The 24,699-nt window shown below is 55.0% G+C and overlaps 1 protein-coding gene across 5 annotated transcripts in view; it reads right to left on the bottom strand.

The window, feature by feature from the left end:
- Nucleotides 1-24,699, bottom strand: part of CTDP1 (CTD phosphatase subunit 1) — a 57,740-nt gene that overhangs the window by 19,834 nt on the left and 13,207 nt on the right. For 2 of the 5 annotated variants that reach the window (XM_011226400.3, XM_034643226.1), the window contains 8 exons: nt 24,388-24,516; nt 22,072-22,222; nt 16,059-16,149; nt 13,903-14,069; nt 12,040-13,029; nt 10,254-10,395; nt 9,392-9,595; nt 1,398-1,557 (listed from right to left, as the gene is read on the bottom strand). In XM_011226400.3, coding sequence (XP_011224702.2) covers nt 1,398-1,557; nt 9,392-9,595; nt 10,254-10,395; nt 12,040-13,029; nt 13,903-14,069; nt 16,059-16,149; nt 22,072-22,222; nt 24,388-24,516 — 2,034 coding nt within the window. Of the gene's footprint in view, nt 1-1,232; nt 1,325-1,397; nt 1,558-9,391; nt 9,596-10,253; nt 10,396-12,039; nt 13,030-13,902; nt 14,070-16,058; nt 16,150-18,569; nt 18,721-20,883; nt 21,034-22,071; nt 22,223-24,387; nt 24,517-24,699 lie in introns of those variants that run through there. The other 3 variants (XM_034643228.1, XM_034643227.1, XM_034643229.1) reach the window with 3 other exon arrangements.

The following is a 24,699-nucleotide window of genomic DNA, read 5'->3' as shown; positions in this document are numbered from 1 at the left end:
CGCACGGCACAGCCTAGTGCTCGCCAGGTCCAAGCCCAAGACCGCCCTCGCCCTCCACACCCCTGCTGCTGAGGAGCCAGACGTGAGGCCTGCAGGCTAAGTTTTCTCTCTCAGAATGCCGGAAGCTGTGTCAAACACTTTCACTTCTCAGTAAGGTTCCAATCTGCTCTGACATGAACAATCGCCGCAGTCACTGTCCCCACCTGACACTGAGGGTGTGTCGCAGGGCGGCCAGGACGGCAGGGGACGCCAGCGCCAGCGGCCCCTCCCCAGAGTCCCCCCGGGGCTCAGCAACTCCCTTAAACAAGTAGCACTGAGGAAACTTGTTTGGAGAAAACATTTTTATGAAACAAAGACCGGCACGTACACCACCTAATGTTCACAAAATGGCAAAAAGCGGAATTCAGCACATCTGCAAACAAGGTTCAACCGTCATTTGGTAAACCAGCGTCTGAAGACGGGAATCGGAGCGGCTGGTGAGATTCTGCGCGAGCGTAACCACTGACATTTTCCCGCTGCTGCCGAAAATACACTAGAACGTGGTTTGCTACATGCGCGTCTTCCCAGTGGTCGCGACGGACACAGAGCGTGCCGTGGTGCCAGAGCAGGAAGTGAGGCCACTGAGGGGCCGGCCAGCGCACGGCTTCTGTCCCAAGCAGAGGCCGTTTGGGAGCGCCAAGAAGGTGCCACACGCACCTGGATGCATGACGGGTTTTCTGCACTGATGCTGCACGACCCACCTACAGACAAATGGAGACCCCACAGGCAGCGGGACCCTTCTCTCAAGGGCGCCGGCCTAGGGTAGGGGGTGAAGGCCACAGGGCCTAGGGACCGGCGGGACCAAGGAGGGGCTGACATGTGAGCTTCGGTCATTTCTAAAGACGACCCAGGGGAAGACAACAGACTGACTTAAAAAAAAATCATCTGCAGCTTACTGCTGGAGGTTCTGAAAGAAAAGCCCCACCATATTTAGTCTCCAATTCAAAATGGATTCAGGGCCCTATTATCCTTATTCCCACAATTACGCATTAGAAAAAAACAAAAACCCCACCGATGTGGCCTAAAACCATTTAGTGGTATAACAATAAAATCCTGCAACGAACTGCCGGCCGTGACCCGGGCAGGCGGTCATCGAGGGTCTCCCGCGGGCAGTGCAGGCCGCCGGCAGCCCCGGCCCCACCCGCCTGAGGCCGGGCCCTCGCCAACGAAGGGGGCGAGGACTCGCCCGTCGGCCCCACCGGTGGGTCGCAGCCGGGCTTTCCAGCGTTGCCGATGCCCTGACGCGTCACTCAAGGCCGCCGCACATCTCTCGGTGGAAGCGTCCCTGGGAAACCAAGAGTGGTGCGTGAGCGCGGTCCGCGCCCTGCCCCCGGCGCGCTGGCGCCCGCGGGCCTCACCTCTTTGTCCATACTCTCTAAGTCCTCCTTACACAGCGTGTACAGCGGCATAGTCTCTGACATGCTGGGCTGTCGCTTCCGTCCACTGGGGCCGGGCTGCTCTCCGGGTCGGCTATCTGGCAGCTCCTGAGCAAGCATCTGCCGCGGCGGCTGAACCACTCTGAAATGAACGTCATAGTCCCACATGAGGAAAGTCACTTTGAAGGACGCCTGGCTCTTGGAGCAGGTACATAACTACACACAGAGAGCATTTTAGTTACGAAAAACCACCGTGTCTCTCGACAGCACCTACTTATGCTTTCTCAGAGCTGACGCCCTAAATCCGACAATGCCTCCTCCTGCTGGAGGTGAGCACCTACCTTCTTCCGTCAACAAAACACCGTTGCATTTGGTTCCCTCATTTTAGAGCAAAGGGCAAAATGGGAAGAGCTAGTGAACCATTTCCTAGAAACCAGCAGGAAACGTTATTCATCCTCAAATACGGTTAAGCAAGCCATAAGACTTTTAGAACAACAAAGCCAACAAACCGTTTCTAACCGAATTCTCCAGAACCGAAAGCATGGGCGGCGCTAAGCGGGAGGTGCACGGGGCTGAAGTCAGTCGTCCTCCGAAGGGCAGGGGAGGCCATTCGGGACGATGTGTGCACAGTTCTGTTAAACGGTCAAATATTAACACGAACAACCAGCGAGCGTGTCAGCAATGCTCTTCCCTGGGGCCCATCCCAGGCTGGGCACGGGAAGTTTCTCCCAGCGCCTTCCGCGCACATCCGTCTCCGTGTTGGACCCGAAGCACACACTCTCGCGTGTCACGACCTTGAGGTGAGGGGCTCGCGCGGCTGGTGGGTCCGCCCTGAGTGGCTGTTTCCAGCAGCTGCTCGCTGGGGTCACAACCTGCACAAGGACGCCTCTGGCCCCACGGCCACCGCCAGCCACAGGCTTCCTCCCTGAGACACTGATGCTGACGCAATAAAACCTCATGATTCTGAGGAACAACGGGGGTGCCACGTCCAAACCCCGCAGGTGAAGAGACGCAGCCGTACTGGCAGCTGCGCACCCTCTCACGGACGTGAGACTTCTCACCGACGAACGGAAAGCGCTGCCACACCGCGCTGCCCTCTGCTCCCTCCAACGTCAGAGCTCACACGTGGCCTCGCCCGCACTGCCCACACGACCGTGTCCGTGCAACGCTCTGCCTTCGCACCAGGATACCGCCGCTCCACTGACTGGGGCCCGGACACAGGAAAACAGCCACGTATCTTAAGAACAAGTATGTTACAGTCTCTCTTCAGAAGAGTGGTTTCAGTTTTAACCAAAACCTGAAACGTGTGGACGGGTAAGCCCCAAGGGGCCGCTGGTCCTCAGGGTGCGCGGGCCAGCTAAGCCGCATCAGGGGGCTCCGGCACGCCCCGGTGTGCCCATCTCCCGGGCGCTGGCCCTCGAAAAGGTGCAATTATCTTCATCTCACAGGACACTGAATTGGCCACCACATCAAGGGCCCCCGAGTCTTCCTGTACCAACGACACACCACACCAGAGGCGGCAGAATTTCGTCCTGTGTTTCCACCAAAGGGCAGCTCCCAGCAGGTGGGCACAGAGGCAGAGGGCCAAGCATCGTCCTTGGCCAGAGAGCCACAAAAACGCAAACAAGCCACTCTTTTCCTTATACTTCTCATCCGTTTGTCAAATAGCTATTTATTAAAAGCACGATACCATGTTAACATGTAACGGCTTACTGTTACTATGCAACGTGTGAATGAGTATCTCCCAGATAGCTCAGTTCCTATGTCTGACATGGTCAGCTCTGGGGACGAAGCCCCCAGGACAAAGAGCTCCCTGTTCCTGACACCATGCTGCTCGCACAGCTCCCCCAAACGGGACCACAAATGCAAGAGGAAATAAATCACAAAGGGATTCATTGTCTATTCTGAATTGCAAGCTGACCTCCAGTCCCAGGCAGGCAGGTGGGCCTCTGCCACCGTCCTGGGAGCTCGAGCCGAGACCCAGGCCTCCAGGAGAACACAGAGGACAGAAGGAGGAGAAGGGCCAGGGGCGGGCGACATGAAACACCAACAGGCAGACACAAAGCCCCAAGAGCAGACTGTTCTCTGCAGGAGCAGCTCAGAGAGAGGCCAGCACAGAGGACAGGAAAGCCTGAGACGGGCACTGCTTCACCGTGGGCCACCGCCACCAGCTATGGCCCCACCAGTAGTCTCCAGGACCCTTCCTCCCAGCCGGCCTGTACCGAGCACCCCGTAACGGTGCAGCGTCTGTGGAGACGATGGCAGGCAGGCCCTGGACAAGCACCCCACCTGCAGTTAATGAGGCCCCCAGTTCAGGCTGGGAGGTGTCAGAGTCAGACGTTCACCTTCACCCACCGGAGCCCCCACTGCCTGGCAGCAGTGATGACCCCCATGCAGGTGCCAATGGAGGCCAGTGCGCACGGTTTGAACAAGGTCCCGGCGCTCACAACGTGATGTGAAGCCGTCCAGGCTTCAGTGGAAAATCACTCGTCCGACCGAGACCCAGGCAGGTCTCAAGCTGAATGAGCGTCAACTCTGAGATGGCAGCGTGACAGAGCTACCTGACACGGAGGTCAGTGCATCACGGTATAAGTGCCTCCACAGGAACTACAGGCGCACGAAAGTACGTGAGAAAAGCCCTGCAAAGCAGCAGATATGCGGAGAAGAGCCGAGCAGAAGCATCAGGACTGAAAACATGACAGCAGCCACAATTTTTAAAAATGCAGGGTTTGAGCTCAACTTCACAAGAAGAGGACAGAAACCACAGAATCAGCGAGGCTGAACCACTCAGTCTGAACAAAAGGGAAAAAGAGACTGTTAAGAACACATGAGAGGACGATGGATCCAATATTCGCATCCCTGATCCCAGGAGGAGGAGAAACACGGTAGAGCTGGGAAAGTCCTCAAAGAATGAGGGCTGGAAATGTCCCAATTCTGGCGAAAGACATTAAACTTTCTGATTCAAAAAGTTGAGTGAATCTAAAAAGGATAAACCCCCAAATCCACATTAGGACACATCCTCATCAAACTTATTATTCAAGACAAGGAAAAAAGGCTTGAAAACAGCGAGAGAAATCTAATTCAAACGACGTGCCAAAGAAGAAAAACCACGTGATATCACTACAGATAAAGCACTTGAAAAATTTAACACCCATTCAGGGTAAAAACTCACAGAAAACTGGGAAGAGGGGAACTCCCCAACTTGGTAAAGAGCATCTACAGAAGACCCGGAGCCGACATCATACTTAAAGGTGAAAAGGGAATGTTTTCACTTGAAGATCAAGAAAAGGCGAAAAGGTCTGGTGACAAGGGAAGAGGTGGGAACCCAGAACTGACCGGCACAATGTACCCCCCGACCTGACACACAGGCACCAAAGCGACGGACCTGGGAGACGCCTTTTCAGCTAACAGTGCAGAAGCAGAACCGAACCCCAACCGAAAATCTCACACCTTGTGCAGAAACTCAGAATGGAACATGGCCGTAAATATAAAACGTAAAAGCTGTGGAACTTTTAGGATAAAACGTAAGAGAAAACCTTTAGGATCTAGGACCACACAAAGAGTTCGCAGACTTGACACCAAATTCGTGATGCATGAAAAGGAAATGGATCAACAGAACCGGGTTCATCAAAATGGGATACTCTGGCTTCTCCTGACTCTGTCAAGAAGATGAACAGCTACAGAGAAGAAGAAATTACCGTCCAGCCACACCATTCGCAAAAGAACACGACCTAAAATACCTAAGCAATGGTCGGAATCAACAGTCACACGACCACCCAGTTGGAAACCGCGCGAAGACACAAGACGCTGCACGGAGGGGGATGTGCGTCCCGCGGGGGCGCACGCCCGTTGGAGTGGCTACCGTCAGGAACGGTGTCTACCCCAAATGCAGCGGGGCGCGGAGAGAGGGCTGCACCGCTGGTGGGGGAGACAGTGCTGCTCCTCCAGAGAAACCCCTCCCCCCCGCGCCCAGTGCACCAGGTTCACCCCGGGCGTCGGTCCCGCAGAAATGGACGCAGACACAGAGCTTCGGAGCAGCCCTCGTGCGGGGCCCACGGCAGGACCCAGCCAGGTGTCGTGTGGGGGCGTCCTCCTCAGCAGGAAGCCGCTTGGCCGTGGGGGCAGAGCACATGTGAGCACAACAGTGCAGCTGGCCCGGGCCGAGCGGGGGCCAGAGACGCGCGAGAGCCTGTGCGCACGGCCCTCCTGGACTGATGGGGAGGGGGCGGGTGAGCGGACACTGGGGGGCCCCGGGGTGGTGGCGGTTCTGTGTCACCTGACATCCTGGCCGTGAGACGGGGCTGCAGGTTTGCGAGATGCTACTGAGGGCAAACCGGGGGAAGGGCACACAGGATCCCTCTCTTCTTACACCTGCCCGTGGGTGTACAGTGACCTCAAGATAAAACTTTTAATTAAACCACAAATGTTCACAACTAACAGCACATAACAGTGATGGGTAAAAAAAAAAAAAAAAAAAAAAAAATTCAGAATTTTGGACTCTGTCCTCGCAGGGGAGTAAGTTTAGACTGACCACGTGGTGAGCCAATGTGGTCCTCTGTGGTCCTGACTGCTCCACCCCCACCCCACCCTCCCGACCAGGACTCTCGCCTTCCCCTCCAGGCCCGTCCTGGGGTCACTGCCTAGGGAAGCCCTTTGACTCTGCCTTGGGCGAGATGGACGGAACCTGGCAACACACAAGCAACAGCAGGAGAGGCCTAAGGGGCTCCAACCCTGAGTCCCCAGGTGAACCAGCACCCCGGACCAGAACCAAAACCATCAAAACGAGGAGGACAGACACTCACAGTTCTCCAGGCCTCCACCAGACAAGCACACAGAACAGTGTCTGTGCCCACGGCCCCAGGTGCCCTGTCACAATGGGGTCCACGCAGGGTTCCAGGTTCACAATGGGGCTGAGCCACCACTCCCAGGGTTCTCCTTCCCGCAGCCCTCGACACACAGGGACAGGGCAACCTCGGGAAGCAGGAGGGCGGGGCAGCGTGGACACCTTCCATTTGTGAGGGCTCCCGGTGCAAATGGAGGCACCTTGTAGGTGCCTAGGTAGCCGTGCGAGGACAGGGGGATTAAGGACACAGACGTGTGTGTGGGTACAATGTGAAATCAAATAAACGGGGAGCTCTAGCTCTACACGGAAAGGACGCCCTTACTCTATGTTGCAATGATGAATCGCGTGGGCTCTCTCCCTCTACACAGCACCTGTGAGAGCGTGACCGGGACCTGCCTGGTCCTCTTGCCTCTGAGTTCTGGACTGCCGTCAAGATAGGGGTCACCCTTCTTGTAGAAGTGGGTCATTTCATTCATTAGTTTTACAACGTATAGTGTCCTACACACAGGTAAGGAGAGAGACAGGGTTACTACAGTCAAGGTGATGGGCTCCCATAACACACTCAGGTGACTAAGGTGAGTTCACCAACGGTGCTAACATCCGTCTGTGCAGCTACGCGGGCTGGCAATAATTCAGTGAGCACTGTGGTAGAAATCCCACTTCCAAGCTCAAGAAAGAGAAGAATCTCCTCAGAGGCACCTCCCGAGAAACCACCACACGCTTGAGTCTTCCTCCGAGAAGACGAGGGTGGACGGTTTGTTATTCTGTCCTCTCAAACCGAAGTGCCGCTGTTCGCAGAAATTACACACATCTCAGGACAAATAGGTGGTTATCTGTTGCCTGATTATTAGTGTTCTACGTAAAAAAGCAGCACGCAACCGTATTCAAGTTTGGCTTACCATCTGCAAGTGTTTTCAGACAACACTTAATTACTTCTTCTCCCACACCTCGGAAATTCCTGGCCTACTGCCACTTACTGTGAGCCTGAACCATCCCCAAACCATCTCTGAGCCCAACTTCCAAACATTCCAGACATTTGTTCTTTACGCTTAAGAGAATTTACTCAAAAGGTTCGTGATCTAATTTCCAACAATATGAAAAGCAGATTCTAAAAACCAGGAAGTGCTCACGTACGCGTCAGTAGAGCACGGACTCTGCGATGTCGATATCAGTGTTAGCGGTTAATAGCACAGGATAGACACTTTCACGCTGTGCGTATACAACAGAGGTTTTCTCCAGTTTTTGGTTTTGTTTGTTTAGTCCTTTGTTTTTAAGTAATCTCTACCCTCAACGTGGAACTCGAATTCACAACCCTGAGATGAAGAGTCCTGACGACGATGGGCCTATCTCGTTTTCTGTCATTCAGCTTGTGCCACAAGTCATGGGCTCTGAGCATTTGTTTCTCCCTGGTCTGGGGCAATTTGCAGAGATTAAGTCCCCACACTGACCTGCCCCAACTGCCCTGGCTCCTTCCCATTCTTCTCTGCTGTTTCCAGTATGCATGGTTTCTACAGACCGTCTTCCAATTAACTTTTGATTGATACTTCTCAGTTTTGGAACGTGTTTCTGTTTTCGGTATGGGCTACAGGTCTCTGCTGACGTTCTCACCTTTCCCCTGTTCTGCCTGTCCTACTTCATCGAGCACAACACCACTGTTACTTGGAAGGCTCTGTCCCCCTCTCTGGGACTCTGTCCCAAGTCCCAGCTGTGACGACTGCTTCAACCCCAGCTCGGTCCCCAGAGCCCGCGTGATTGGCTTTGCGCCACACAAGCAGGGCCACGTGCCTCCCAACCACAGCTCTTCTGGTTGTACATCTTTGGCAGGAGGACGAGTCCAATAAACGACGCGCCGTGTGCCACAGCCACACTCCAGGGGCACAGTCCCAAGGGGAGAGCTGGTCGAAGGGGTGCGGAACCATCCACACCCCTCGAGCAGAAGGAGTGCACTCAGTCCCGGGCCCTGGTGGTCAGCACGGAGATCACCCCTTGTTAAGCGGCTCGCCGGCTGACTGCATTAAGTCACGCGGTCCCGCCCAGCTCTCCACCCTGGGAGCATCTAGTCACACCTGCCTCCACCTGGACCTCATCTCAGGTGCTGGGGTGCAGCAAGGCTCCCTCACAGTGCCCCGGCCACAAAGAGCCCCGAGAAGCCAGCTATCCACCCCCGACAGCTCTGGAGCCGTGCGTTCCTCCTGCGGCCATGCTGGCCTCCCGCTGGGGCCAGACTCCCTCTGATGGCCTCTGACAGGCACTTTGTCAGAACCGCCTCTAGAATCTCCACTAACCGTGGCCTTGTCTCTACCCCAGACCTCACGGGAGTGGCTCCCTTGACCTGCGCCCACAGAGCCTGGTCCAGTACCTCGCTCCTCAGAGCCCCGAGAGCAGCATGTCCCCCAGGGCCTCTGGGGCAGCTCCCTGCCATCCTGCACACCCGTGGGTTCCCTTCAAATGCAGGGACCTCGAAACTGGAGGCGAGCTTCCCATCTTAGAGAATGTTTCAGCGATAAAAGTGAACATTCACAACATACAGAACAATGTAGTGGACACAGAATGTACCCTGAAATGAACGTCTACACGTCTTCAGAGCTCAGAAGAGAGAAGGCAGAACTGACCCAGCGAGAGCTCTCTCCCTTACATTCCTGTTTAAAGCAGTCACTGCTGCCCCCTCCCTCAGTCTGATCTGGACAAGAAGTGGGATGGGACGCCAGGGGAGGCCCAGAACTGGTTCCTCCTCTGGTCCTTCCACCCCACAGAAGGGACGGACCAGGGGGCACTGGCACGGAGGGTCTCCTGCTAGGGGGATGTGGGCCAACATCAGAGTACAGGTCTGGTCTGCAGATGGAACAGCTTGTCGGAGGCAGCACTGGGCAAACGTGAGAGCGTGTCTGGCACGCGCAGCACATCTCATGGACTAGACCCTGGTCCTATCTGTTCCGCTGTCGGGGACCAGGATGGGACAGAACATGCAAGAGGGCTGATGCCTAGTGGGTAAGCCCAGCCCCAGCTCAGGATGGAGTAAACCCCCAACTTCCTATCCTGCCAGCACAGCTTCTGATCAGCTCTCAGTGAGCATGGCAGTCCAAGGCGCTCAGAGGCACCCTGCTGCTGCATGACAGCTCCCAGGCGCATGTACCTGAAGGAGGAGTGCTCCGTATGGACCGCCAGGGAGCCAGGGGGCCCGGGGCCCACAGCACCTTTCCGGATGAGCTTGCCCGTGTTGGCGTCATAGATGCGAACTTCCGGCCCAGGCTGGGCCCTGGGATGGACGGGTGTCGGGTGGAACAGGGCGGTCGGAAGTGCACCCTGCCTGTCAGGAAAGGCTGCTGGGCCATCCTCCCTGTGGGACCAGAACAAGAGCCGTGAGAAAGCTGAGAAAGCGCTCAAACAGGCTCCGGCCCGACTGCAGCTGAAGGCCGACGCAGAGGAAGACGCAGAGCGCGTGCCCCACGTCCTGCTTGGAGCCTCTGCTGGAATCCAAGACCGCTGTCCCTCTGACGCCTATCTCAGAACTTCACCCCTAAACACGACAGCTGAAGTCTGACAAACAACAGGAAGCAGTTTCTCAAGCCGTTTCCAACAAAACAGACCATCCCCCCACAAACGCGCAGAACCACCTTGACCCACCAGGCTCCCATCTGCTCCTCACTGTGGTCACTGTCACCCTGGCTGCCGGCACTCCACCAAGCCTCAGCGTCGTTCTTGATGCTGCCCCCAGGCCAGGGAGGAAGCGCAGGCGAGCCAAGCCTCCCTGCTAAGCCTCCCTGCTGGTGTTGCAGGGAGAAAAAGCAACTGACTTTTTGAGACTGTGACAGCGTTTTCGACAGTCTGCGCTCCGCAGGGCTGGCAGTGCCGGTGGGGAGGGCCTGGCCTTGCTGGCCGCAGGGACCAGAGGGACCACGGGGACGGAAGCATGCGGCCGGGCTGAATGCTCCAGGCTGCAGCATCCTCCTGCTGGGCCCGTGCTGAGTGGGAGGCAGTGCGGGCGTGGCGCTCACCTCTGTGCTCTGCCATAGTCGTCCCTGAGTGGGAAGAGCTGCTCCTCTACCCGGTCCCAGCGCTCCAGGCAGCTCCACAGCCAGTCCGGGTTGACCACATGCAGCTGCCCGCACTCCTGGGCCTGGCGCACCTTCTCCGTGCCTGCAGGGAAACCAGCTCAGTCAGTTCAGCCTGGGCCGCAGGCGCATGGGAGCCTCGAATCACTTGGCTGGGCTCTGAACCCTGCCTGGCACCATCTCTGTGTCTGAAATCTGAGACTTCGCTGTCCAACCACTGCTGCCTGCCCCCGGCCTGCCCCACAAAATGGGGACCTGCCGTGGGGTCTCACTGGACCCGTTAGCAGGCCAGCAGGGAAGGAAGAGCTATGACAGACCCCACCATACAAGCCAAGAGGCACCCGTCCATTTCCGTGGGAAGTTTCCCACTGCCTCTGTGACCTGCAGCCAATTGCCAAAGAGCTCTTCCCCAAGACCATGGGCTTGGCACTGGCAAAGGCCCCACCACTGCTGTGGGCTCAGAGCCCCACCTAGCCCTCTCCACCAAGGTCACCCTGTTACCGCACCCAGTGCAGCCTGCTGAAGGGCAACGGCCACAGTGGCTGTGGTGTCAGCAGGCCGAGCGGATGGGAGCGAAATGTGTGTATGTCCCTGACGTGCACACGTCTGTGTCTTTGGAAAGACTCGTCAACAGTTGGCGAGGACACCTGTCCTGCCCACCGCAGGCTTGGACCGCACTGTGCTGTGACCATGGGGGCAGAGGCCAGGCCAGCTACCGGCACTTCCGCCATCACACATCTCTGAGTGAACAAGCAGTGACTTTGGGATCGGGGAGAGGGGAGGACAAGGGGGCCGGGCACCCAGGCAGGAGTGAGCCACCGGCAGAGCGCGAGCCGGGCGTCTCCTTCCCCATGCGCCTGGGCTCACTGCACGTGTGGGATGCCTGAGGGCTGTAACAAGCCTGCCCCCACCTCCCAGTTAGGATCTTCCCACATCTCGCACCAGGATGTGCCACACATGGGCACAGGGCTCAGCCCCAGCAGGCAAGCTGGTCTCACAGGGAGGCAGCGACCTGGAAACCCTGGCTCAGCAGGTGCAGGTGTGGGAGGGGCAGTGCCCGGAGCGGCCAGGGACAGTCTTTGTTCAGAAAACACTACACCATTGCTTGCGAAGACCGTTTAAATAAAAATCATTGGTTTTGTTTTTTTGCTTTTGTTTTTTTAGCAACCATGTGTGTTTCTTTCTCATTTGCCCGTTACTGAGGGTCTGTTTTCTTGGCTGAAATCCCTGGAGTCTATCTGAGGGGGATGTTCCTACAGTGACTTTCCCAAACTCAATCCCTCAGGATGGACGTGGTTCCAGCTGGAACCCTCACGCTCAGCTGCCCGCTCCCCACTGAACTGTGCGAGCTGTTCACCATGTAACTGGGCTCCATCATGTGCACCCCATGCCCCCTTCTCCACCCGACCTGCGTGCACCCCCCCACTCCAGGTGGGGGGTGGAACACACAGCGGTGGCGGGCCAGGAAACACGAGGTGCCGTGCCCACGCTGTGGAACGCCCGCGGACAGCACGCACCCACACAGGCAGACACAACACATAATCATCAGCAGACGTGTACAAGGCAATGATTCAGGACAAGGCTTCTGAAAGCTGGCACAGAACAAGCAGCCGTGCCCTTTCAGAGTGGCCATGTACCCTGCCCCAGGAGCACCACGGGGGTCTTCCGTGTCCCCCCCCACAGGCAGGACGGCGGGAGGCAGGAGGGGGGCTGGCACGGGCGCACTCACCTGCCCTCGCCGCAATCAGGTGGGTGGCCCTGTCGGGGTTTTCGGGGTCCAGCACCAGCTGCGTGAGGATCTTGGCTCCAAGGGCTGTGGCGTGGTAATGCTCCCGCGTCTTCTCGATGGGGAAGTTTGTCGGGTGCAAACCACTAAATATTATGGCGACATCTGCCAGCACTCTGCTCTTGAGCTCCGGGACAATCTTCCGTATGTCGGGGGCTTCCTGGCTGTCCCCGCGGAGGTACCGGTCGTACTTGGCATAGTAGTCAGAGTGCACTCGGGCAAGGATCTCCTCCAGGTAGACCAGGTGGTCGTCCTCGTCCCCGTCTTCCTCGTCCTCCTCCTCCTCCTCCACGCTCTGGTCCAAGGACTCGCCTGCCGTGATGCCCGACTGCTCGCTGTTCTGCGACTCAGTCTCGGCCTCCTTCCTATCAGCAGAGCCACCGCCCAGCCCGCAGAGGCCGTCCCGCTCGCCCTCCTCCTGCACATCCGGATGCACGCCCGGGGCAGACTCCCCGCATGGACTCACTCCTGCGGGCCTCTCCCCTCCTGAGCCAGGGGGGCCACCCCGCTGGGCCACTTTCCCTGCATCTCGTGCTCCCTGAGGCCTTTCCAGGCTCCTCCTCTCCCCACTTTCACCATCGGAGGATGACTGGCCGTCTGACTCGCTGTCACTGGAAAGTTCAAAGTCCAGGTCACCGCCTGCTGTGCCCTGAGCGGACCGCTTTTCCGGCAATGTCCGATCATGCTGCTGTGCACATGCTGGGGTGCCCTTGCCATCAGCCAAGGGGCCACGGGCGGTGGGCCGGCTGCCTCTCTCCTCCTCCTGCCCAGGCAGGGGCCAGTCTCCCCGTGGAAAAGCGCCCCCGTTGAGCTCCCTCATGGGCTTCCCAAGGCCATTACTTTGCTCGACCCCAGAAACCTGCCGTCCTTCCTCGGTCTCCCGGACGGATGGGGCTTGTTCTGGGATGTCGGCACCTTTCGGAGACTGATTTACTACAGGTGTGCACAAAAGAAAAGGGGACTGTTATTTACTGCCCAACTGAAAGCTCTTGTTAAAGCGGTGGCAGCATACCCACCCCCCTGCGTCTGGCTCTAACGGTGCTCTAGACCCGGGCTCGGCAAACTCCGGCCGCAAAGGCAAATTTTTAGACGGCCGGTCACAGATGGTCACTTTGTCTTGGTTTTCACAAAGGATTAGAGATGGACAAAACACTCAAGGGCTTCCACGCTTTGGGTGGACGGCCCACAGGCGGCCTCCCAGCCCCACCTTGGCTGCACTGCGCAGGGCGTCGCCCCCAGGCCCCGCTTCCCCTGTCCGGGGCCTCCAGCTGTTAGTGACTGCAGCAGTCCCTGCAGGCCTCAAAACCGTGTTTACAAATTAAAGATCCTAGACACACTTAACACCAAAACTTCACATCTTCTTCAGATAGACTCTGGCTTCACGCTTGCCCGACGGGTTAAGCCATGTGGCTCCCTGCGGGCTCTGGGCCCGGGCACAGCACCAACCACCACCAAGCTGGAGCTGCTGGAGCCCACAGCTTGCTCTTTCCAAGGGTCGCGACGGACAAACTCCTGCCATCCTGCTTGCCGTTTAAGAGAAACCAGGATGACGGGCAGGATTCAGACACAATGAATTAAGCAAATTTTTAAATCTTCATTCAACTGGGAAAATGTTTAGATTAGCACCATTAAAAAAAAAAAAAAACAACCAAACTGGAAACCAAACATTACACTTTTCATTCTTATAAATAAACACAACCAGTTCTGTGAGGGCTGAAACATGAAGAAACAAACACAAAGCAGCCACAAGAAAGGTGGGAAGTATGTGTCAACTACTCCTCTGCCGCCCAGAAGGTCCTCACCCACCTTTCCTTCTCGCCTGCGACTCCCGAGACCCAGAGGGCGCATTGATGTCCCCTATGCCCTGGAAGTAGACGTATTTCTTCACGGTGATCAGATTGGGAGCAAACTTCCAGACATCTTCTCGGTCATCAATAATGCAAACCATTGAGTCTCCACAGGGAAAGAGATTTCTAAAAATAAAATAAAATTTCTAAAAATAAAAACGTGGGGTGCCTGGGTGGCTCAGTCGTTGGGCGTCTGCCTTCGGCTCAGGGCGTGATCCCACCGTTCTGGGATCGAGCCCCGCATCAGGCTCTTCTGCTGGGAGAAGAAGAAGGACTCCCCCTACTTGTGTTCCCTCTCTCACTGGCTTTCTCTCTCTCTCTCTCTCAAATAAATAAATAAAATCTTAAAAAAATAAATAAATAAAATAAAAACGTACCAGAACTAGCACACTTTACCAAAAATAATCAATTAAAAGTCACAACAATCTTTTATAGATATCCAGCAGATCACAGATTAGTCAGAAACAGATGAAAACTACACCGCAGGACTTAAGACTAGCATAGCTCGTCTCTCCACTGCGTCTGATACTCCTCACGGGGCTGCAGCAGAGTCATGTTTGGGGGCCGTGTCCCCATTCTGGGAAGCTGACATGCAAACCACCACACGCCAGCATGTCAGTCTGCAGGTGCCTGCTCCTCCGAGAAGGGCCTTCCAGGTGAAGGCGGGAGGACACGCCCATGTATCCCAGCCCTCCGAAATAAACGTTTCCTGCAGTGTACCTGTGTGGTCTCCCTTCAAGTCCAAAAGTGCTACTAGGATGTACAGGGTCAGCAGACGTGTTAGCAAGGCTTAGCCACCTGACAGGTGTAGACACACTCTGCTACCCTCACGCGGTCTTGTGAAATTCTATTTCTGTCCACAATTCTGGGACTCAGACAGGCTGGCAGCATTCAAATTCAAAGTGGATTTTGTCTTGGATCTGGAAATAAACTCGGGAGGACTGCCTGCCACTGCTCAGTCCTGTGGCTGCTAATGGCTACAAATACCCAGGCAAAATGTTCATGTGTCCAGAATTACTGTTATTTCCTGAGTCTGTTTCCCACAGGTAAAACAGAAAGCAGCTAAAGTAACTTACATAGTCCATGCTTTTCGGCACATTGAACACCAGATGAGGGAGTAAAAACTAGGGAAAGAGTCCCCACTGCCTGTTACCTACACGAGCCACGTGCCAGTTACCTGTGCCCACTGGGGAGCACGCGGCTCCCCTCCAGCATTGTCCCTGTGGGTAGCTTCCCCTGAATCCGTCACTGACAACATCTCTCCCTTTCCTTTGTCTTCATCAATGTGCTCACTCTGACACTGACCAGCAAATGCGAGGTCGGTTTCTGAAGCAGGGACATTCAGTTTCTCCTCTTGGTTCCTATGGCCTCGAGTAGGTCCCTATGTGTGTGGACACCCTAAATCTGAAACACAATGCTGCACGAGGACAGCCAACCCCAGCGGAAGGAGGCCGCAGTGTTACTGCCCAAATATCCTCGGCAACCAAAATGCACGAGAACAAGTTACAGCTGATACGGTACTGCATGGGAATGAGTGTGTGTGTGGGGGAGTTACTACCTTTCTGGGTAGAAATGGGGAAATTCCTTGTACAGAGCGAACACGTGCAAGAGCCTTTGGACTGGGGGTGGGAGGGACCCACTGTCAAAGCACAGAGGGCAGGATAGCAGGGCACACGGTGATAGAAGGGAATGCAACCAGGAGCAGATGGGACTGTGACTCTGGGTCTGGGAACGAACTAACAGGATTAACAGCAGGCAAGCTCCTAAGGAAATAGAACGGTGAGACACCTTCTTTCAAGCTGTCCTGTGCTCGCGGGAGCTCTGGGTCCCTTTGCTCGTCACCTCCCATTCCCCCCTGCCCCAGCCCTGCTCTCACTCCCCCTCCCCAGACCCTAGACCCTGGGGCTCTGGTCTGCATGCCCCGGGAGCCCACCAGGGAGCCCACCAGAGCCTGTAGCTGGGGGAGGAAGTCTGGCTAGAAGACAGCAGGGTATCTAAGTGCTGTGAAGATAAAGCTGGAAACGGGGAGAATAAACACAAAATTACTGGTGGGACATGCTTTCCACTGGACACTGCACAGTGAGCCTCCTCGATGAACACAGCCAGGTTACATACCTGAGATTCCCTGTTTTAGAAAACGGGTCAATACATTCATCCCTCGATAATATTCGATGAGAAAAAAGCTTCTTCTCGGGGTCTAAAAAGCCTTTGAAAAGAAGACAAAACAAAGGTCAGACATGTGACTAGCTGACGTCCTCCTCTGTGTATGGTGAGGGCCCTTCTATTTACGACATCAGGACACTAAGCATCATACCCTAGAACCAAACACTCTTGTCTCTCTCGGCAGGACTGTGATTCACTTATGGTTCCTTTTAATGTGTTTAAGGGCATCTGTTCATTAACCATTCGCTGAATTTTAACATGACCTGGAATTTGGCTGAGAACAGAAGATAAAGAATAAACAAAGCTCAGCATTACTCCCCCGGGGAGTGCAGAGCCTGCAAGGCCACAAACATGTGACCACGTGATTTCTACCCACCACGCTATGCATACATGAGGGGCCGGGACCAAACATTCTAGTTTCACCACCACGTGCAGCTTCCTTGCGCCTTCGGCTGTTGGCAAAGCAAAGCGGTGAACGAGGCGCCCGGCAGCCTCTCCCACTTACTCCACCAAGTTTGCCATGTTCTCTGGAGACCTTTTTCGGGTACGTCCCATCAGCGTTGTCAACAGACTTGGCAGCCCACCTCGGCAGCCCACTGCTGCTGGCCAGCACGCGGAGCAGGCCAGCCTCCCGTCCGCCTCCCCAGCAGGACCCCGAGACCACACGTCTGCCTCATACACCGTCAGAGACTAGGCACCCCAGCGCTCTGCTGTCTATGCGCACAGGGCCTGCCACACAGCAGGGAAGGGGCCGACACCTCCAGCTGTTGCCATCTGTGGGATCCCCACACCATCAGCACTTAACCAACACAGAGCACTCACTTCGACAAGCAATGCTACAAACACACGTTCTTACCGAATAAAGAACACGCAAATTCTCTATGGACACTTGGCCCCTAACCCTGAAGCTGACTCACAGAATTATTAGACTCTACAATCAAACACATGAAAAGCACCCCAAGCTCTTAATCGTTCCAACAAAATAGGTCTTTCCTAATTATACTAAAAATATATGTCCTGTGAACATGTTAACTTTCAAAATTAAAAGTTGACAGGATGAGGAAGCTACAGAAACTGTGGTTGTTAAAAACTATGGCCGGGCCTCCGGCTGTCCTCTGCCAACAATCAAATCCACCCACCTGAGGCCAAGCTCAACTCCCCCAGCCCCAGGCCTTTCCGTGCCAGAGACCCGCCCTCTGAAGGCCCAACCACCTCAAAGTCGTGCACGGCACGCGTCCCATCGGCCATGGGCTTCCCCCTGAGTCCTCTTGTGTGCGTGACGCTGTTGCCAATGCTGGAGGCGGCCATCCGACAGCAGTGGGTCCCTTGGCCTGTGGCAAAGGGTACTTCCTGTGATGTGTCTGCTTGTGTTGGGATGTGGCAATTCTAAGGTACAAAGCAGAGCCCGACACAGGGACGAGGCAGACTGCCCAAGGCCCCTGGGAATGTCCTCTCAGCCTCCAGGGGCACCCCCCCTACCCCCAGGCCCTTCTACCTAAATCAGTATTATCTTCACTACTCCTCTGTGGGCCCTGCTGATGGAGATCCGGAGAGAAGTCACAGCTCCGGAGGCGAAGGCCCAAGTCATCCTGTGGCCAGGAGGCAAAGCCCGAAGGGGGCACCTGAGGACCCGATTACTCTTTCGGCTTGGGGTGCTGTCAGTCAGTGGTATGTAGGTTCCATGGAGTGGGGACACCAGGTGGCCACCCAACAAAGGCAAACACAAGATGATGGAACTTCAACACATGGCTGCCGTGCTCAGGATGAAAATTACAAAGGTGCTACATGTTCGGGGGGGCGGGGTTCAAAAGTCAGTTCTCCAACAACAAAGACCAAGACCAACCAGCAAACACATTTCAACTTGGAAGTACTTAAGCTGGCCACCCTGGAATGAACATGAAGGTGCTGTGGTCACTCTAATGCTAGTGCTGATGTCCACGGACAGTCAGAGTGGACTGGAGCCCTGCCGTCCCTAAGCAGAGCTGCCATGGGCGTGCGACACCTTGTGGCCCAGGGAGGCCTCTGCACACACGCTGCACAAGCACGGTCCCAAAGCTACATCAGCACATCATCACTCAGTCCGAATGAGAGACAGCCAGGCTGCCTGTGCTCCAAGCGTCCAGTACAGACAGACCCCAGCAACGTGGCTCTAGGGGGATTTCCAAACCAATTAATACAACAACTTCGCGTACGCTCACATGAAGACGTTTCTACTTTCCACCTACTTGCAGTTCTGAGCCACTCTCAAACCAGCCTGTAATGCGCCCCTGCCCAGAGGGGGAGCGGCCCATGCATTTGGGGAAGCAACAGCCAGCTCTGAGATGCAATCAAGTCTGGGAAAGCTGGATTTTCCCCTCCATCTTTAAGGGTGTCACTGAAAGTAAGAGGTAAAGCAAACCCGCTGTGGACAATGTTCAGCAGCGCTCGACGAGGGACAGGGCGAGCCAGGCCCGAGCCACCCACCTGCGATGGTGTGGGCGTACAGCCGGCTCCCAAACGTGAACACATGCAGCTCGTACAGCCTGGCGATCTTCTCCAGGAACTCCCTGCAGTGGGGACGCACACGGGTGTGCAGCATCGGCTCGCCCCGGCCCAGCTGGAAGTGAAAGATGCCCTGGGAGAACACACACACCTGGTGAGAAGGCAGGAGCCGCCCGAGGGCACCTCTGGACTGCGCCCCCCCCCCACGACACCCACCCACGGTTACCACGGAAGGGACTGTGCCTCCTTAGCTGCTAAAGGACAGCTGAGGGAACCACCCTGTTACCACGGGTTTCAGTGATGTCACCAGGTCCTCACACTATTTCTGGTAAGGGATAAAGCAAGCGTCCCTGAGTGATGACCTGCGTGTCTGGTTCCTCAAACATGAACCTCTGCTGAGTAGCTGAGCCACAGCAGGTCACCCAGAGCAGGTCTCCGGCGACCCACTGACAGCGTCCTCCTGAGGCAGTGATGGGAGTAAACCACTAACGTAGTCCGGCTCCCTGACTCTTTCCACAAGCAGGTTTATTAACTTACAGATACAGCACAAAAGCTGACATTGTATTCCAAACCCCCTTCAGTAGACACATAAAATTAGTGATACCAACCTGCTGACATGTGATGCATATACAAACTTACTTTCCTAAGAAAGCTAAACTTTGATCCTTTTAATCCTGTTTATCATTAATTTCCTCAGTAAAAATATGCTGAACTGAAGAAAAAAAAAAAAAAGGTAAGTGACCCAGGTCCTCAGTAACTTTTTACTAGCTCTAGACTCATCAAACCGCTCAGGACGCAGCTGTCCTGTGGGAACATGTGGAAGTGTGGACTTCTAGAATCATGGTCCCCTACTCCACAGGGGTAGTGGCAATGTCCTTAAAAACACAAGTTTGGATCTCCAAAGTTCAGAACTCAACACATCTTCCTGGATGCTGCCGGCAGGTGGGTGCGCACCAGAGTACCAGCAGGGGCAGAGGCAAGAATGGAACCCACTGCGGCCAGCCATAGCTGACGCCTGTCCACGCATAAGGGAGGTGGCCTTCAGCTCACAGATCACACAAGCTGAGGAAGAGGCATGCCGCAACGAGTTCAGACTTTTATGAAATGAATTAAAAGTGCCAACTTCAAAGGCACAACAAAACCCCCAGCCATCTGGGGCAACACACACACAGGCACATACATGCGGCAAGTGCTTCCCTACAGCAAGTCCTCCAACTCTTTAAAACACTCGTGAAGCAGAGTAGTTGTTATGAGAAAAACAACCTCAAAGGACTTCCTAACACCTCATATCACACACAAATACACACCCACACGAGATCTCACCACACACAGAAACGGCTAAGACAGCGACATGGCACACGCTCCGTCATGGGAGGTGGGACTGAACCCGAGTGAGAAGAAATCCACTGCTCACCACAGCTATGAGGACAGCCCTGCACTGACAGCAGCGTGCAGTAAGGAAGAAAAACCCCACCGACTGCAGGACTGATGGAGACGGTCTACACGGATGTCCGTACCACCACCTTTGTTTGCGAAGCCAAACCCCGATGACACGCAGCTGTCACTGCATGCTGTGACCAAACCTCTCCTTCCCTGCATCCCCGGCTGCTGGCCTAGCCTCCGCACTACTGTCAGAGGCCTCCCCGCGGGGCTCAGCCACAATGCAGAACCGCTATCTGCAGATGCTGGTGACCTGACATCTGACACGGTCTATGTATCGATTGCCCAACAGCAAAGAATTCCAAAAGATGATTATTTCCGTGTTGGTGAGGCCTCATTTGTTAATGACAGTATAAGCTGGTCCCAGTCTTCTGTGACAGGCATTAGTAAATGCTTTCTAAAGCGGGCAGAAGAAAGTCAACTTCTCAGGGTCCATTCCAAGGAAAAGAGGTGGCATGTGGGAACAGTTTTAATGTGGACTGAAATAGGGTTCCATCCTTGACCCTTTACTTTTCTCTGAAAAATTAATTTCCCTGGAGAATTCCAGCCTTTATCTGCAGTCTCTTGAGTACAGACCCAGGACCCACCTGTACCACCCCCAATACTTGAGATATTCCTGGAGGTATCTAACATTAGCTCGTCTCCACCAAGACGGTTCCTCCTTTGCTGCCCACCCACCGCCTGACCCCAGGCCTCAGCTCTCCCAACTAACACAGCCACACGGGGACCGAGTGAACCAGTTGGCGGCAGTGTGCTCCGGTGCCTCCCCGCAAGGCCCAGCTCAGGGACATGACCCCAGCAGCACAGGCCTTGGGCTCCCGCGCCCCCAGCCTGCCCGGCCCTAAGAAGCGCTCACTTTGTTTGACATCTGCTGGCAGTGCTGTTCTGTCGTGTGGATCAGCGTCTGGTCCAAGTCCACCATGAGCACCAGCTTTCTGTTTCGATGTAGCCGCTGCTGGTCTTCCCTTCCCAGCTTCTCAGCTTGCTGAAGTTAAAATACAAAGGAAAATCAAGAAGTAGGTATATCTGGATCCAAAACCAAATGTAATTTTGTCAGGAAAAACAAAAGGAAGCGGAGATGTGTTCTTCGCTGCTCTCGGCACCAACGCGCTGGCAGCCCCCGTGCGCTAACACAGCACCTGAGGCCACAAGGCCTGCCCTGGGGGGGGCCTCCGAACCACTTCCGTTTGGTCCCGTGGCTGATGATGACACGAGGATTTCTGATCGTAATTCTGTAACTTAATGTGTTAACCAATGAAAAAGGAGGCGAAAAGAAAGCAGCCGTGTCCGTGGAGTTTGGTAGAATGCAATGAGCTGCAGAATGACGGGAGGAGGCAGGAGAGCTGGGGGGGGGAAGGGCCAATTGTGGAGCAACAGGNCGGGGTTCAAAAGTCAGTTCTCCAACAACAAAGACCAAGACCAACCAGCAAACACATTTCAACTTGGAAGTACTTAAGCTGGCCACCCTGGAATGAACATGAAGGTGCTGTGGTCACTCTAATGCTAGTGCTGATGTCCACGGACAGTCAGAGTGGACTGGAGCCCTGCCGTCCCTAAGCAGAGCTGCCATGGGCGTGCGACACCTTGTGGCCCAGGGAGGCCTCTGCACACACGCTGCACAAGCACGGTCCCAAAGCTACATCAGCACATCATCACTCAGTCCGAATGAGAGACAGCCAGGCTGCCTGTGCTCCAAGCGTCCAGTACAGACAGACCCCAGCAACGTGGCTCTAGGGGGATTTCCAAACCAATTAATACAACAACTTCGCGTACGCTCACATGAAGACGTTTCTACTTTCCACCTACTTGCAGTTCTGAGCCACTCTCAAACCAGCCTGTAATGCGCCCCTGCCCAGAGGGGGAGCGGCCCATGCATTTGGGGAAGCAACAGCCAGCTCTGAGATGCAATCAAGTCTGGGAAAGCTGGATTTTCCCCTCCATCTTTAAGGGTGTCACTGAAAGTGAGAGGTAAAGCAAACCCGCTGTGGACAATGTTCAGCAGCGCTCGACGAGGGACAGGGCGAGCCAGGCCCGAGCCACCCACCTGCGATGGTGTGGGCGTACAGCCGGCTCCCGAACGTGAACACATGCAGCTCGTACAGCCTGGCGATCTTCTCCAGGAACTCCCTGCAGTGGGGACGCACACGGGTGTGCAGCATCGGCTCGCCCCGGCCCAGCTGGAAGTGAAAGATGCCCTGGGAGAACACACACACCTGGTGAGAAGGCAGGAGCCGCCCGAGGGCACCTCTGGACTGCGCCCCCCCCCCCCACGACACCCACCCACGGTTACCACGGAAGGGACTGTGCCTCCTTAGCTGCTAAAGGACAGCTGAGGGAACCACCCTGTTACCACGGGTTTCAGCGATGTCACCAGGTCCTCACACTATTTCTGGTAAGGGATAAAGCAAGCGTCCCTGAGTGATGACCTGCGTGTCTGGTTCCTCAAACATGAACCTCTGCTGAGTAGCTGAGCCACAGCAGGTCACCCAGAGCAGGTCTCCGGCGACCCACTGACAGCGTCCTCCTGAGGCAGTGATGGGAGTAAACCACTAACGTAGTCCGGCTCCCTGACTCTTTCCACAAGCAGGTTTATTAACTTACAGATACAGCACAAAAGCTGACATTGTATTCCAAACCCCCTTCAGTAGACACATAAAATTAGTGATACCAACCTGCTGACATGTGATGCATATACAAACTTACTTTCCTAAGAAAGCTAAACTTTGATCCTTTTAATCCTGTTTATCATTAATTTCCTCAGTAAAAATATGCTGAACTGAAGAAAAAAAAAAAAAAGGTAAGTGACCCAGGTCCTCAGTAACTTTTTACTAGCTCTAGACTCATCAAACCGCTCAGGACGCAGCTGTCCTGTGGGAACATGTGGAAGTGTGGACTTCTAGAATCATGGTCCCCTACTCCACAGGGGTAGTGGCAATGTCCTTAAAAACACAAGTTTGGATCTCCAAAGTTCAGAACTCAACACATCTTCCTGGATGCTGCCGGCAGGTGGGTGCGCACCAGAGTACCAGCAGGGGCAGAGGCAAGAATGGAACCCACTGCGGCCAGCCATAGCTGACGCCTGTCCACGCATAAGGGAGGTGGCCTTCAGCTCACAGATCACACAAGCTGAGGAAGAGGCATGCCGCAACGAGTTCAGACTTTTATGAAATGAATTAAAAGTGCCAACTTCAAAGGCACAACAAAACCCCCAGCCATCTGGGGCAACACACACACAGGCACATACATGCGGCAAGTGCTTCCCTACAGCAAGTCCTCCAACTCTTTAAAACACTCGTGAAGCAGAGTAGTTGTTATGAGAAAAACAACCTCAAAGGACTTCCTAACACCTCATGTCACACACAAATACACACCCACACGAGATCTCACCACACACAGAAACGGCTAAGACAGCGACATGGCACACGCTCCGTCATGGGAGGTGGGACTGAACCCGAGTGAGAAGAAATCCACTGCTCACCACAGCTATGAGGACAGCCCTGCACTGACAGCAGCGTGCAGTAAGGAAGAAAAACCCCACCGACTGCAGGACTGATGGAGACGGTCTACACGGATGTCCGTACCACCACCTTTGTTTGCGAAGCCAAACCCCGATGACACGCAGCTGTCACTGCATGCTGTGACCAAACCTCTCCTTCCCTGCATCCCCGGCTGCTGGCCTAGCCTCCGCACTACTGTCAGAGGCCTCCCCGCGGGGCTCAGCCACAATGCAGAACCGCTATCTGCAGATGCTGGTGACCTGACATCTGACACGGTCTATGTATCGATTGCCCAACAGCAAAGAATTCCAAAAGATGATTATTTCCGTGTTGGTGAGGCCTCATTTGTTAATGACAGTATAAGCTGGTCCCAGTCTTCTGTGACAGGCATTAGTAAATGCTTTCTAAAGCGGGCAGAAGAAAGTCAACTTCTCAGGGTCCATTCCAAGGAAAAGAGGTGGCATGTGGGAACAGTTTTAATGTGGACTGAAATAGGGTTCCATCCTTGACCCTTTACTTTTCTCTGAAAAATTAATTTCCCTGGAGAATCCCAGCCTTTATCTGCAGTCTCTTGAGTACAGACCCAGGACCCACCTGTACCACCCCCAATACTTGAGATATTCCTGGAGGTATCTAACATTAGCTCGTCTCCACCAAGACGGTTCCTCCTTTGCTGCCCACCCACCGCCTGACCCCAGGCCTCAGCCCTCCCAACTAACACAGCCACACGGGGACCGAGTGAACCAGTTGGCGGCAGTGTGCTCCGGTGCCTCCCCGCAAGGCCCAGCTCAGGGACATGACCCCAGCAGCACAGGCCTTGGGCTCCCGCGCCCCCAGCCTGCCCGGCCCTAAGAAGCGCTCACTTTGTTTGACATCTGCTGGCAGTGCTGTTCTGTCGTGTGGATCAGCGTCTGGTCCAAGTCCACCATGAGCACCAGCTTTCTGTTTCGATGTAGCCGCTGCTGGTCTTCCCTTCCCAGCTTCTCAGCTTGCTGAAGTTAAAATACAAAGGAAAATCAAGAAGTAGGTATATCTGGATCCAAAACCAAATGTAATTTTGTCAGGAAAAACAAAAGGAAGCGGAGATGTGTTCTTCGCTGCTCTCGGCACCAACGCGCTGGCAGCCCCCGTGCGCTAACACAGCACCTGAGGCCACAAGGCCTGCCCTGGGGGGG

The sequence above is a fragment of the Ailuropoda melanoleuca genome, chromosome 14 (genome assembly GCF_002007445.2).
Source record: "Ailuropoda melanoleuca isolate Jingjing chromosome 14, ASM200744v2, whole genome shotgun sequence".
Classification (NCBI taxonomy): domain Eukaryota; kingdom Metazoa; phylum Chordata; class Mammalia; order Carnivora; family Ursidae; genus Ailuropoda; species Ailuropoda melanoleuca.
The sequence above is the reverse complement of the archived record's forward strand: the minus strand, read 5'-3'. Positions and strand labels throughout refer to the sequence as shown.